The sequence below is a fragment of the Protopterus annectens genome, chromosome 8.part0 (assembly GCF_019279795.1).
Source record: "Protopterus annectens isolate FY-2018-M chromosome 8.part0, PAN1.0, whole genome shotgun sequence".
Lineage (NCBI taxonomy): Eukaryota > Metazoa > Chordata > Ceratodontiformes > Protopteridae > Protopterus > Protopterus annectens.
The window spans coordinates 1,971,606,840-1,971,621,268 of NC_056741.1; the positions used below are offsets into that span (position 1 = coordinate 1,971,606,840).

Consider the following 14,429-nt stretch of genomic DNA (forward strand, 5'->3'; position numbering starts at 1 on the left):
GATGGAGCTATCCCCTACTTAACCATCCAGTAATATGTCATTTCCCCCTTGTCTTGCAGAACCGTATGCATGAGTCAATGAAGCTGTTTGACAGTATCTGTAACAATAAATGGTTCACAGACACCTCCATCATCCTGTTTTTAAACAAGAAGGACATTTTTGAGGAGAAAATCACAAAATCTCCGCTGACTATCTGCTTTCCTGAATACCCAGGTAATGATACCTAAGTGAATTGTTCATTTGGTGTTATGATGAACATAAGAAGCCATCTACTTTCTTAATGGTATTCTAGGGCAATAACCTCATTTCTGTTTGAAAGGCCTGTAGAAATAAGGATCCTGGCTTGTCAAGGTAGTTACTGAGCTCAATAACACTTTGTTGGGTAACATTTAATTCATAACAAGATAGGTTAGTATTTCTTGAGTTTGTTAATAGAGATGACATAGTGGTGACCAAATTACATTTTTGAAAACAAACCACAGTATGACTTCCAGCAGCTATATGTTGTCTTTTGAAACTTACATAGACTTTATCACCACTTTAATTTTACTAATCTGAAGATTAATTGATGTTTGATAAAACTACAGTTGTGAATTTGCTAGAGTACAACTATTATCACTTTCATATCAAGATGCTTTGATTACAAAGAATGACATGACTGTCCCATGTAGATGAATATGGATACACATACACATGCGTATGTATGCATTTCCCTGTTACAAGCTTTTCTTACATGCAGAATGCAATGGAAATTTATTTCCTCCTGCTTGAAAGGAATTCAGTAACATTTGTATCCAGCCTGGACCATTATTAGAAACTGTGTATGGTAAAGCTAATGTAAATATCTGCTTATTGATTTTTCTGATATGTTTGATACTGTAGTGTTCTTGATTTGATGGATATTATCAGAATATTGATGTTTCTGCTATTTTTGTGAATCTTTTAATTGCATGCCCATGAAATCCAAAGCAACATTAAGTTTCTGTGCTTTCCTACCAGTTACCTAGTTTCAGGAACAAAGATGAGATGCTACTAATGATCAGTAAAATGCAGCTTTAAAAACCCACTTTAGGTGTTATTTTTGGGACTGTCTTTTTAGATGGTCATTCAATAGTATTTAAATGGCAAGAATTAGCAAATTATGATAGGGAAGCCATTTTAACCATTTAGAAACCTGGGTAGCATAGCACCAGAAATATGTGATCCCAGAGTAAAACTCAAGATAATCTATTTGCATTTCACAATGACAAGTAACAGTTTCCAATTCCAGTACTGACAACTAGACATTTTCACAACTGCTGTGGCAATGAGGTCAGATGCAAAAAGAAAAAAAGCCTTGAAATGCAGCTGAAATGTTTTTGGGGGTGTCCAGAAGATCCCCACTTAGAAAACCAATTTCATAAAAATAATATGCATAAAACTATCATACAAAATGGTAGCGTGTGCTAACCTTAACTCTAACCCTGCCCCTAACCCCAACCTTACCAAAAACAATGTTCATAACAATGTCACTAAAAAAGACACTCAGACACACTTTGCATACATCACAACACATGCACAACACTACAGCTTTTCCCTTCACTATCCCTTTTCAAACCCTAACACTCAAATATACCCACAAACACTCCCACTCCTACTCCTATTAGCAAAACTTGTATCCAGAAGTTTCAGTATTAAAACTCAATCACACTCTTACCGTAACCACAACCATTCCACCTTACATCTTACAATACCTCCAGTACTTGATAAAGAGTGCTTTTTATGAATATTCCAAGCACTTCACTCTTTTGGTGAACTGACTGTTTAGTATAGTGAAGGGCACCTGCATATGTAACCATGTAAATGTATGGACATGTACACACATAACAAACTGACAAAATATGTTTTGAAATTATACTTTTGCACTCCTTAGTGGACAAAGTCAGTATTGTATTTATTGTGAATTATATAATGAGGTAGAACCTGCACATTTATAAAATAACATGGTTTTATAGAGCCCAAACACAAAAGTGCATGATCTTCCCAAATAATAACATGGAATGACACAGAATCGATTCTCTCTGAGCTTCCCAGCAGTTCTCTTGCTTCTGGTGTTCCTTGGGCAAGAAAGATGTTCAAGCTCTTCCTAATGTATTCCTCTGGGCCTCTTTCTTTGCAGTGTTTCACACAGAACTGCTACTCTAGGCACAAGCTTTTCCCCCAGGAAGGGTCAACAACTCTGAGCTGTCTAACTTCAGCTCTTCTTTTTATATACCCCTGATTGGCTTCATTAATCAACAAACCTGTTTTAACAAATACAGTAAGATAATGAATGACTCTATTTCAATTATTTTTATTTACAAAAAAACTAACAGAAATTTTACATGGGATATGCACCACATCATTATTTATATTCTTTGCTGTCACTTTCACTTCGTTTTGACATATAACACACTGAGAACTGCCACAATGTACTTCTTAGTGCAAGAAATCTGGACAAAGACCGGCAATGGGGGGGACAAAGACCCAAAAATAGGGACATATTTTAATTATTATTTTTACATGCTTAAAAAGTTGCTTCAGTAACAGGATTTGTTTTAGCATACATTTTCCAAAGGATTTGAAGTCTGAAACTCAATTTGTATATCATTATTTAGTGACCTCAATTCTAAGGTCATCCCAGTGATTTGGCAGAATATCACAAATTTTATGAAAAACAGAGCAAAAATATGAGCCAAAAATCTGGACGTTCTGTGAAAATCTGTATAGGTGAGAGGTGTGCAGGGCCACAGAGACAAAAACTACACCACAGGAAACCCAGTTTACATCAAGAACATCTGTGCTGTATTATCCAAAAATGTTTGCACAAACAACATCAGATGACATTATTTCAAACTAAAAATAGGAGTTTTGCAGAAAATCTAAACTGACCTCATATATCACAGATAACTAAAACAAATTACCTTGGTATCACCATATCTTTTCAAAATCATGCATATTACAGAGGCACCCAAACATTGTTTGAGAACTACTGTATGCCTGTAGCTCCATGGCTAATCAGTGATTGAAAATTCTTTTTGTCAAATTTGTTTTGGTCACTGTAGCATTCCTCATATTCACCTTTGAGGCCACTGAATTGATCAGAGGTCATAATATTAACCATATTACTGAGTGCATTCCACAACTACCCAGCTCTAAGTATAGATCTAATTATAACTGTAAACCTAACCACAAACATAATGGCTAGAAACAGAGCTAAGTTAACCCAGGAGTTAAAGTTCAGTTTGAACTGAAGCAATGATTTAAGCTAAGATATTCAACATAAAATGAGGTCATACTTAATTCAAGCATAACTGACTGGTCTAATCACAATTCTGCAAAGAAACTCTAGCTTAGAGGTTCATAGGCTGATAGGGAGATTCAAGGGATCCCTGTCAGATTATCAAACATCTGAAAATTAAAAATTCATATGGCCGAGACCATACAATCAAATTTTCGGAAGTTCAAATGTTAAATAAATAAATAAATAAATAAAAACGTTCTTTTTTTAATGTTTCTGCGGAGGGGGCAAGTCCCCCTGCAGCCCCTGCTAATTAAATATACCAACTTCGAGATCGCACTACAGTGAGGAAAAGAGTACATTTCCCAATCTGTGCTGTACTGCAATATCCATTCAAAATGTTCGAACTTACAAAAATTCAATCATATGGTCTCCACCATATGAATTTTGAATTTTCGGACATTCGATAATTTGTTAGGGATCTGATCCAAGTCATATGGTCCAGCACATCATTGAAGAACCAAACCCAATTGCCCCTTGAGTACTATATGTTTAAGTAACTTGCTCAGATTTATACACTAGGCAAATAGAGGCTGATGGAATCCAACCCTGGCCTACAGAAAGCAGTTCATTAACAACTCAGAACCTTAAATCACCTGTGCCAACTGCCATATGCTTCAGGCATGCAATAACTGACAGTCTAACCCAGCTTTTAGAGTTAGAGTTAAGGTTGTTTAGGTTACTCATAGACAATGCAGACGAAAATGCAGGCTTATTTCACACATAACTCTAATCACTAATTTAAACCTAGATCTTGAAGTTATGGTTATTACTAAAGATAAGCTTAACAGGTTTTAGGAAAAGTGAACCTTGTGGTCTGTGAGTACCATCCCACAACTGAAAGGAAACTCTAAGCAAAGAAGACTGTCATACTTATTTTATTTTATCTTACTTGACTGTCTTATTTTTGCTTATTTATCTAGTTAGTTATTAGAAAGCAATTCTTTATTGTCTGTGAAACTAATTTTAAGATTATGTACACAAAATGTCAGGATTCAAATGATCTGAGTCTAGTCGACTGTATGCAAATCTCATTTGATTTTTCATTACTTTATGTTGTCACTCATTATATTCCTTGACAATCTGTGTAATTATAATTAGTACAACATTAATTATACTTAGCATTCAAAAACAAGGGCATCCTCTCGAGCATGGAGAAGTGAGAGAAATCTGAGGGAAAAGCAGAACCCATACCTCCTTCCTCTTCTCTAACTCTAACGTCAGTTAAACCAACCCTTCAAATTTCCCATTGTGGCATTGTCAACATTGTTTAACTGGAATTCAACGAAAAAGTAGCTTTCCTGGCAACATCTGCCCCATCCAAATGAACTTTAAATTGTACAGCTGCAAATCAGTTATAATCACTGGCTTTCCAGTATTTCACCCATCTCAGACTGTGTTGTGGGACTTTCTGTGCACTCTCACAAACAGTACTTGATACCCGACCAAGGATATTTTGCATGTAAACAAGACAGTATTTCCCAGCAGGGGATGAATGGTATTTTTCCAGTGCCAGTCCTTCCAGCCATAACTTTATGATAATGCTACCACCAGTTATGCACACTAGCTTATCGAAAACACAATTCTTGATGACAGCATGAAAAGTTTATATAAAGCATCTGTATTAATAGCAGTATACTAATGTGCTACCTTACAGGCTGTCATTAGAAGCTTATGCTCACCAATTGCTTATAGATAACAGAGAGATGCCAGTGGGTGGGGGAGTTGCTGTGGTACTAGACTCCCCCTAGTAACAGACCACAAAACATAAGACACTTTTATGAAACTTGTCAAGTTAATTCCAACAAAAGTTTTACTATTTCTGCTGTACTACATAGGGCAAAAGTGCTTTTATCTAAAATAAATAATTTTGTCTGTCTTGCCTGCTGGTGGAGGTTTTTAAGTTGTCCTTTCAGCCTTTATATTACGGTTGTCATGTAAAATAACATCATCTTTGCTTTCTATTTGAATTATCTGAAGTTATTACATTTGTTATTTCAAATCATCATTCACTAGCAGCAGAACAAAAAATGCAGTCTCTTTTTTCTGCTCAAGACTTCTTGTTCCTCCCATTTATCTTGTACTTCCAGTAAACTCAACTGAAGTTAGAAGTCCCAGAATTGTCCATAATAGCGTCTTCATAAGAAATATACAAAAAAGACCCTTTTATCTAGACTATACCTTCTTCTGCATTTCTAAAAGTTAAAATGTCATCAGTCAAATAAACCTTCACTGTTACAAGAAAGAGCCAATCTTTATTTGAATCTGTACCTCCTATATTCATGCATCGCTTTCAGAATTGCATTTTTTATCAAAATATTGCTTCTGAATAGTCATGTTAAATGTACGTGTGTCGAGCACCGAGAGCAAATCGACCCCCCTGGCTGAAATAACTATACCAATACTTATTGTGTTTCATAACATAATACAAACAGAATCAAAGTAAGTCCCAACTTTTTAGATTTCTTGTCATTTTCAGACACTAACATTCCCACCACTTTTTAATGCCCGAGTTTTTACCAAAGCCAATTGACTGCACCGTCTCATTTTACATGCAGTCTAGTAAATCTGTACCCTCTCCTTTAGCATCCCAGTCAATTTCATACAATTTTTTCTCTAAGCCTCATCCTCCATAACAATCTGTACACCCGCAGTGCCATTTCATTGTCCTTTGCATGAATCTCACTAACTTGATGTTAACCTGCATCCTGATGGCTTGTTTCCCAACAAGAAATTCAATATCATGAGTTCCAGTCATCATACATAACCAGGCAGACTCCTGGTAAATGACATAAGTCACGTCATATCTCTTTCAGCATAATCATAATTTCTTTCACATTAAGTCAATGTAGCATTTTTGTATCACATTGCCCCCTTCACTTTATATTGCACCTCTCAGTCTGTGTCAGCACTTATCTCTTCTTGCAAAGTTATATTTCCCACTGTACTTTCCGTATCTTCCATCATTATACACCAGAAGATACTTCACACATTGTTATTATGAATTTTCCTTGAAATATCTAATCAAACACATAAAAATCAGACTTTATTTGTATTTGGAACAGCTTTTTCAAGTGACCCAGAGTGACAAATAACATTGAAAGGCAGCACAAGACTCCTCTGAGCAGCTTACTTAATTCTGATTTTTTTTGTCAAAATGTTGTGAAATTGTCTGAAGATTGAGTCATATTTTGTATAATTAAGTAATAAGTTAGGTAACAATGAATATAATGTAATGAAGAAACACAACTGCTTGAATGACTTCTAGCCCTTTAAACTGAAATACATTTGGTAGTACTGAAAAACTGAAATTGTTAGCACGCAGGACACACTGTGTAATGTAAGATACATATTACGAATACAGCATCATAACTTCATTAAATGTGCTGTGTCCCCTGAATCTGGTAATCTTGTTGGGGGTCCCCTGAATCAAGTTAATGTGGTAAGAGTTGTAGGGTTGATTTGTGGAGATTAATATTTCTAATAAAATTGTTAAGTATCTGAATATGTACTCTTAATGCTTTCATACATACCCTGACTTCATTAATTCTGATATGCTCACCTGAATCTACCAGTCCTGCTGGAGCTTAATTTATAAATTTGTTATCTAGATAAGTGAACTGTCTGCTGAGTACCATTTTCAACCATGACCTCAAACAGAATAGCAAGGACAAGAGCAGTATTTTTATGGAGGGTTTTCATTTATTACATCAGCTGTTACATTGTGTGGAGGTATGAGGAAACAGAAAACATGCAATCTTCCCAAAGGCAGTAACTGGAGGTCAAAATTGAACCTCAGATCCTGGAACTATCAGTCAGAAGCCTTAGTTGCTGAGCCATAATGCCATCTTCCTGATTCTGTTTATCTAGATGGTCATTCTGCAAGTGTTAATCCTTCTAGGGGCTTCTGGATTCTTTATTCCTCCTGATATGTTTTACTGCACAGAAATAAGAAGCACTTAAGGGCAAATATTCATTTATTTATTTATTTATTTGACATTTGTTAACCGGGTTAGTCCAGCTGAGCCAGACGCCCATTCTCAGTGGAGGCCTGTGGAGAAAAGCTAAAAGACAGTACAATACAATACAAATAATTCTAAGTATACAGTTAAGATTAGCAATAGAATGAAAAAAAGAGTGATCACATAGAGCAGAACAGAATTAATTAACAATAGGTAGATAATAACATCCATAGTTTGGAACAAAAAGTTACATACAAATGATTTTACACTGAAAAATAGATACCCAATTATATACATATGTTGTTACAGATTATGTAGCATTATAAGTAAAGATATTTATATAGACTGTAGCTACAGATGTTCTACAGTTTGTTTTGACTTCATTTAGAGTGAAGTACAGTCATGTGAGATTACAGCTGTAAAAAAAAAGAAGAAGAAATTGCATGAGTGACAGAGGGGGGGTATTTATGTGGGGTCCAGGCAGGGGCAGGACCATGAGCTTGATAGGAAGTTTTTTAGCTCTTTTTTCAAACTATTAATGTGTTTGATGTTTCTTACATTGGGGGGGGGGGTGTTCCAGGCTTGGGACACTGAGTCTTTGTATAAGAGTTTGCCACTGTTTTTGTTGGGTTTGTAAACATCAAGGCGATGCTGGTTGGAGCTACAGAGTGAATGATTAGGGGTATAGTAGAATACTAGAGAGGAGAGGGAAGGGCAGGCAGGAGGCTTATTAAGTATGGGGTGTGTGATATGTAACTGTGACTGTAGCAGTTGTTGGGGGAATTCAAGCCATTGAAGTTTCTTTAGAGCAAGGCAGTGGTGAGAGTTATAGGGATGGTTTGTGGCAAATCTATCTATTTTATTATGGTTGTTCAAACTTGGTGATTAAAGTGGTTTGTAAGTTTGTAAGTATTGGAGTGGCATAGAGTAAGCAGGGAAGGAGGAATACCTGAGCAAGAGAAAGTTTGGAATCAGATTAAAGGAATTTTTTGTTCCTATAAAGTAGCCCCAATTTTTGATGTATCTTTTTAATACACTGTTGAGTGTGAAGGTCGAATTGTAAACCAAGACGAGCAACAGGTACCAAGGAGCTTAGTGCGAGATTCTACTTTGATGTTGTTGAATGAAGCAACAATTTCTGTCTGTGCAGAATTAAGATTGGGGTAATTTATATTTATAGTATTTGTGTTTATGTGTTAAGTCATATTTTGTCATGTTCTGCTTGGGCACACTTCGTACTAATCATCTTATTTTAGAAAACCTGCTTTGAGTAATACTTCTATAGGTCTAATAACGAATCCTGCTGTGAGTGGTTCATGATTTTGTTAATCCTGTTGACCTCCCTGACAAATTGTCTTGAGTACATTAATCCTACTTGGATTTCCAAAATTCCAAAGCCGGGCCTTCTACCCAGCCTTTTCTTTGACCCGGGAATTTACTAATGTGAAAAAAACACTGAACTGTATAAAAAAAAAGAAACACTGAATCCATTGCATTTTGGCAGCTAATATTTAACCTGTATTATACAAATTAAGAAAATAGTTATTTTTGCTGACATATACTATATTATGTTGAAATTGGAGGTAATTAAGCTCAAATAGGGATAGTTTACATTTATAGTTTCTGTGTTTTTGTTTTAAATTATATTTTGTCTAAGTTGTACATCAGATAAGTCATCAGGTAATAAAGTACATGCGTTTTAATCTACTGATTTCTTTTTGACTAATGTTGGTACTAGTATACCTTATTTTTTTTGTTATGTATTATAATTTTAGATTGCAGATATCATCACTATTATACAATGGAAATTTGCTTGCTTACAGTGAGTAGGTATGACTGAAGAACAAAATATTGTGTGACAACTGCATGACAACATGTCCGTCCTTGGCCTGTCAGAACTGGGGGGGAGGGTTAGCACAACAGACTGAATAAGGTGACTGTGGTATGTTTCAACTGTACCTGATTTATAGCAAGTTTGGGTGAGAATGCTGGTAAACTGACATGTTAGATGGCATGTATTTATATGGTGCAGTTAAACATCACTTGGCACAATGTGTTATTGAACAAGAAGCTCACTTGTGTGAAAGCTGCCTAATTTAAGGAGATATTGTTCTGCTAGGGGAAGGAAAGGAGATCAACAAGGGAGTAGGGTGTAAAAAGGATGGTGCTGGTGGAGAGGAGCGAAGAAGGCAGGGTTGTTCTGCTGAATATTGTGATGTTACATAGTGTAACATTTGAAGAAATATATTTGCATAAATCAAGAATTGTACTGGTTTTGATAGTTTATATGTTTACAAGCATATAATCACAATTTGCAATTAGACAACTAGTTCAGTAATATCCAGTAGAAAGTTTCTTATTGCAAGGTAGTTTATCAAAAAAAATGAAGCTTTGTAGCCATAAATTTAATTTATTTCTCATTGTGCAGATCATAGCCAGGGAACTGGAAAATTTGTGGTGTGGTACATTTATGCATGTCAGTGTGAAAGAAGTCTTGTTGGTATTTAAAACACTTACATTTCAAAAAAAGGAGACAAAATAGCAGCAATGAGAGAAAATTTCTGGAATTATTATGAGTCTAGAAAGAACTTTTATCCAGCATTTATTCTTTATAAAGTTACAAAGTTCTAGACAACCTATAAACAAAATGTTACTGAGCTAAGAAATTGAGTCAAAGACTGAATTTAGTAATGTTAATAAGACAGAATAGTGTGTGATATAAGTAACTATCAAAAACAGAGTTGCTTATTATGAGAAGCCAACCAGACATTATTAAAGGATGTCTTTAATCAAAATAAATGAAATTGCTTACATACATTTAAAGGAATTAACTGAGGAAGTGGATGCAAGTCAAACATATGAAACAAGATGCAACAGAAAATAGAGTGAAAACACATTATAACTGATGGCAAGCTGAGAGGTGCACAAGAAGTAAAATGTATTTAAGATTTGAGCTTTGTGTATTCAGTATTACTGTACACGAACAGGAAACATTTAGTACAGACTTTGAGTGAATGAATCGCCTTGCAACATGAGTAAATATATGACAAATATGTGCAAAAGAATTTGCTTGTTCATGAACAAAAGCATGAAAATATGCTGTTGATATTATTGAATCTGAAACAAAGGAGTACGACAATGCATCTGAAAAGTAAAACTAGAATGCAAGTCAACTTTTTAAGAAAGGCTAGGCTGAAAGGTTGAATTTAAATGTAACAATGGTAGACAGTGTAATAGTTTGTCTGAAGATACTTTTGCATCACTGGTAGTAAAAAGTTCATAAAAGACGGTTATATGACACCAAGTAAACCACTTGGTCAAAAGTTACTGCTGCCATGCACATGTCAAAATAATAAGTACAACATCTCTTTCAAATTGTAATAGAGTAGCTAGTTAATATTTGGTTTGTGAGAAGCTAAACATATCAAAAAAGAGAGAATGTGGTGCTATACACAATCACAACTGTAGTAATGATATTCTTGACAACTATAATGGTTTATTTACTCAGGTACTTTGCATGTAGACTGTCACACATAGATCTATTCTTGCTGGAGCTTAATCTGGAAATAGAAATGTCAAAGAATCAAATCATGATACCTACAATGTAATGCTACATCAGTGACACATAGCCCAAAGAATGTCCTAGTAATTCATAGTGGCACAACTGAATTGGAGTTGAAGTGAGTAGAACCCTTATGTTTAATTAAGATACAGTTAAATAGTTTTACTGCTACTGTAATATAAGACAATATTCACATTTAAGTAACATGCAAAATTTGAATGATATGATTAAAAGAGCATATTATTTATTGCTTACATTTGAAGAAGTGGTGTCACCAGTAGAAAATGTTACATTCCTTTCAGAAATAAATACAAATCAAGGATTCCGGAAGACAATAAGAGATAAAGAAAAATCCAAATTGTTTATATTTAATGGACCTTTGGGAAAGTACAGATTCCTTTGATATCATTTTTGTATTTTATCAGCACCAGAAGTATTCCAGAGAGTTCTAACACTTGTAACTAAATGTTTGGAAATTGTTATAAAGCAAAGTGAGATCAGCTAATTTAGGGTCAGACAAAGAAAAAGCATGACAAGTGACTGATACAACTGCTAAATAGAACAAAACAAAGTGGTTTCAAGTAAATGTAACATAAGAGTGATGCATCTAAAATGCAGTCATATTCTAGTAACAGAGGAACATGAAGTATGATTTAGAAAGTCAGAGCAGTTGTGCAATGTTGAAGCCAAAAGATAAGCAACAACCACAGAGGTTTTTAGAAAAGATGGAGTATCTTATAAAAATTGTATTTAATGTCTCTGATAACTATGGGTTATAGTATGAATAATCAGGAATTTATACCTTTGTGGAGTATTTAATCAAAAATGTAAATAAAAAAATGTTTGCCTTGGGTAAAGTTGGGTGTAGTCCTCTATGCCTCCCATTCAAGAAGGTTTGTTCTGTATATCTTTAATTTAAAATAAGCTCTGACATAACATAGCCTTCAGGAAAGTTTCATATTTTTAATAACGTTGACTCACTTAAGGCTAAAATTCCATAACTAATGGTTGTATGAAGGCTATCAAAGTAAGATTTAGTACAGGAAAAAAGCTCTAAACAAAAATTAATTTTGAAATATTCAGGAATCTAATCCTTAAGCAACAATGTCAAAATACTGTGCTGAGAATAAGCATTTGTATTGCAAGTAAATGCCAGCTGAAATGGTGTAGGAGTATCTGTCATACAGGAGAATAGTCCAGATACCTATAGAGCAAGAGCATTTTGATATGTACAAAAAAGATGCACAAATAGAAAATGAACTGCTAGAAATAATTTACGAATGTAAGAATTTACATGAACATGTATATGGGAAATAAGTTAAGGAATAAACAGACCACAAACTTCTGCAAATCATATTCAGAAAGTCTTTGTACATGCCATGGCTGATGTTGTAGAGGATGCTACTTAATCTACAGAAATTTAATCTAAAGTCCTACTCGCAAATCCTCTCAACCTTCGTTTACTATGACATCTAACAATGGGACCATAATCTCACCAGATATGTATACCAAACTTCTGGGTGTTATAAGAGACAACAACCTCAAATATGATATGCATGTAAACCAAACTATTAAAACCGTTAATAAAAAAACTTGGCTCCCTATACAAAAACAAACCTTTTCTCACCCCTCTAGCTAGGAATGCCATTGCCCATCTGCTTTTAACTCTACTCTATGCCTCAACAATACTCACTAACTTGAACAAAATGGATCTCAGCAAACTCTCTAACTGCTACAATCAAATTGCCAGGTTTGCCACAGAAACCCCCTACAGGACACACCATTGTCAAAACTTACACCTCTTAAGTTGGCTAGAACTCCCCAGGCTAATTCAATTTAATCAACTTACTGTAGCATTCAAGGTTATTAACCATGCAGAAAAAATGCCCTCCTTTAAAAACAGTATCCATCCCTACAAAAACGCTAGGCCTCTTTGTTCCACTACAAAACTTTTGGTTTAATCTGTTAAAGCTAACAACCTATCTGGAGAATCTTTGTTTGCAAATTCAGTAGGCAACACCAGGAATTTGCCCCCATCTGACCTTACTCTGAACCCCTCCCTTAATCAGTTCAAAAAAAAAAATCTAACCCAGTAATTTAAAACTCACTGGTTATGTCCTTGCTCTACCCTGACTAAAGCCTCATCTACTTCCATATCCCTGCAATTTCTTATTCATAGCAACTAACCTCTTGCACTAAAAGGTTTGAAAAGAGAAACTGTAATATCTTTGCAGATGCTCTGTATATAAGCTGCACCTATAGGTTTGATAAGAGAAACTGTAACATATTTGTATATATTTCTATATAAACTATATTCTTCATAAGCTTGAAAGAGACTGTAACTTGTATGTTAATACAATATGTTTGTGCATATATTGTAACTTGCTTTTCTGTATCTGTTTGTAACTTTGGAGCTTTTCTCCCCGGGCCTCCACTGAAAATGGACATGTATCCAGTCCGACTATCCCGGTCAACAAATGTAAAATACAATAAATAAAATAAAAGTGGAATACAGACCACACAAGGTGGCACACATAGCAGGAAAATTGATTACAACATATTTACTGGAGAAGATGGTACACGCAGAGTAAATTATCTGTTTAATACCACAGTTATGAAAGACATAAGAAAAAAGGTGAAGGAATTCTTAACTTAGAATGGAGTTACTGCTAAAAGTTAAATTGAGAGGTTGTCCCAAACAAAAATCATTGATGAAGTAATAAGTTCAGTCTTTTTTTTAAGGAAATTTAATTTGTGTTTAATGCCTAATGCTCAAAGCTGACAAAATAATTGCTGATAGTCATGTGACAAGATAAACACTTGATAGGATGCCTGAAATCACATTTGAAAATAGTAAAGTCAAAGAAGTATGCCAAGTAATGATATAGCCAAAAAAAGTTAATACAAAATATGTAGTGCAGACTTGTATTTATGCAGTTTATACCAAAACAATTCAAAATAAGAGATTCTAGCATACCCCACTTCCATGAAGACCATGGGGGTGGGTTTAGTGGCACAGATTTTACTTTACAAAAGCTACATATCTTATATGTGTAGAGTATTATTCTAAGTTTTTTTGTCATGATCAGTCAGACATTTCCAAACAGTGCATTAAAACATATAACATCCACTCCATGCTATTCACAGTCTGATAGACAAATGTATAGAACTATTTGAATTGTAAAGTAAAATCTCATAAACTGTAGTAATGTCAATAGATATGAGGACTGATATTTCAAAGATTTGGCATGCTTGAATATTCTATCGAAGGGAATCAGTTTGTCACCATCTCATTTGTTAATCTGCAGAATTCTATAAAGCAAATTACACACTTCATCAATGCTGCATTTTTCAAGATTAAAAGTGTTTACAATTAAAAGAAGTGCTGAAGAAAAGCAGCAGAGACAGAAATGCTGTTATGATAGTAACTCCAGAAGACCACCAGATTTGAAGGTAGGAGATAAAGTAAGAATACAAAAGCCATGGGAAAGGTCGCAGCCTGAAGATGAAGTATCTAACAGCTGAAGTTCAATTGTATATAATTCACATGGAAGGTCAAAAGTTGTATATAAAGAATTGTTGATAT

The 14,429-nt window shown here is 34.7% G+C and overlaps 1 protein-coding gene across 2 annotated transcripts in view; it reads left to right on the forward strand.

Moving 5' to 3' along the window:
* GNAO1 (G protein subunit alpha o1) overlaps positions 1-14,429 on the forward strand; it is a 1,256,657-nt gene that overhangs the window by 1,069,338 nt on the left and 172,890 nt on the right. Inside the window, exon 7 of one of the 2 annotated variants that reach the window (XM_044081504.1) lies at positions 60-213. The exons of the other annotated variant lie outside the window; for it this stretch is intronic. Within the exon in view, the coding sequence (XP_043937439.1) occupies positions 60-213 (154 nt within the window). The remainder of the gene's footprint in view (positions 1-59; positions 214-14,429) is intronic. 2 annotated transcript variants of the gene reach the window in all.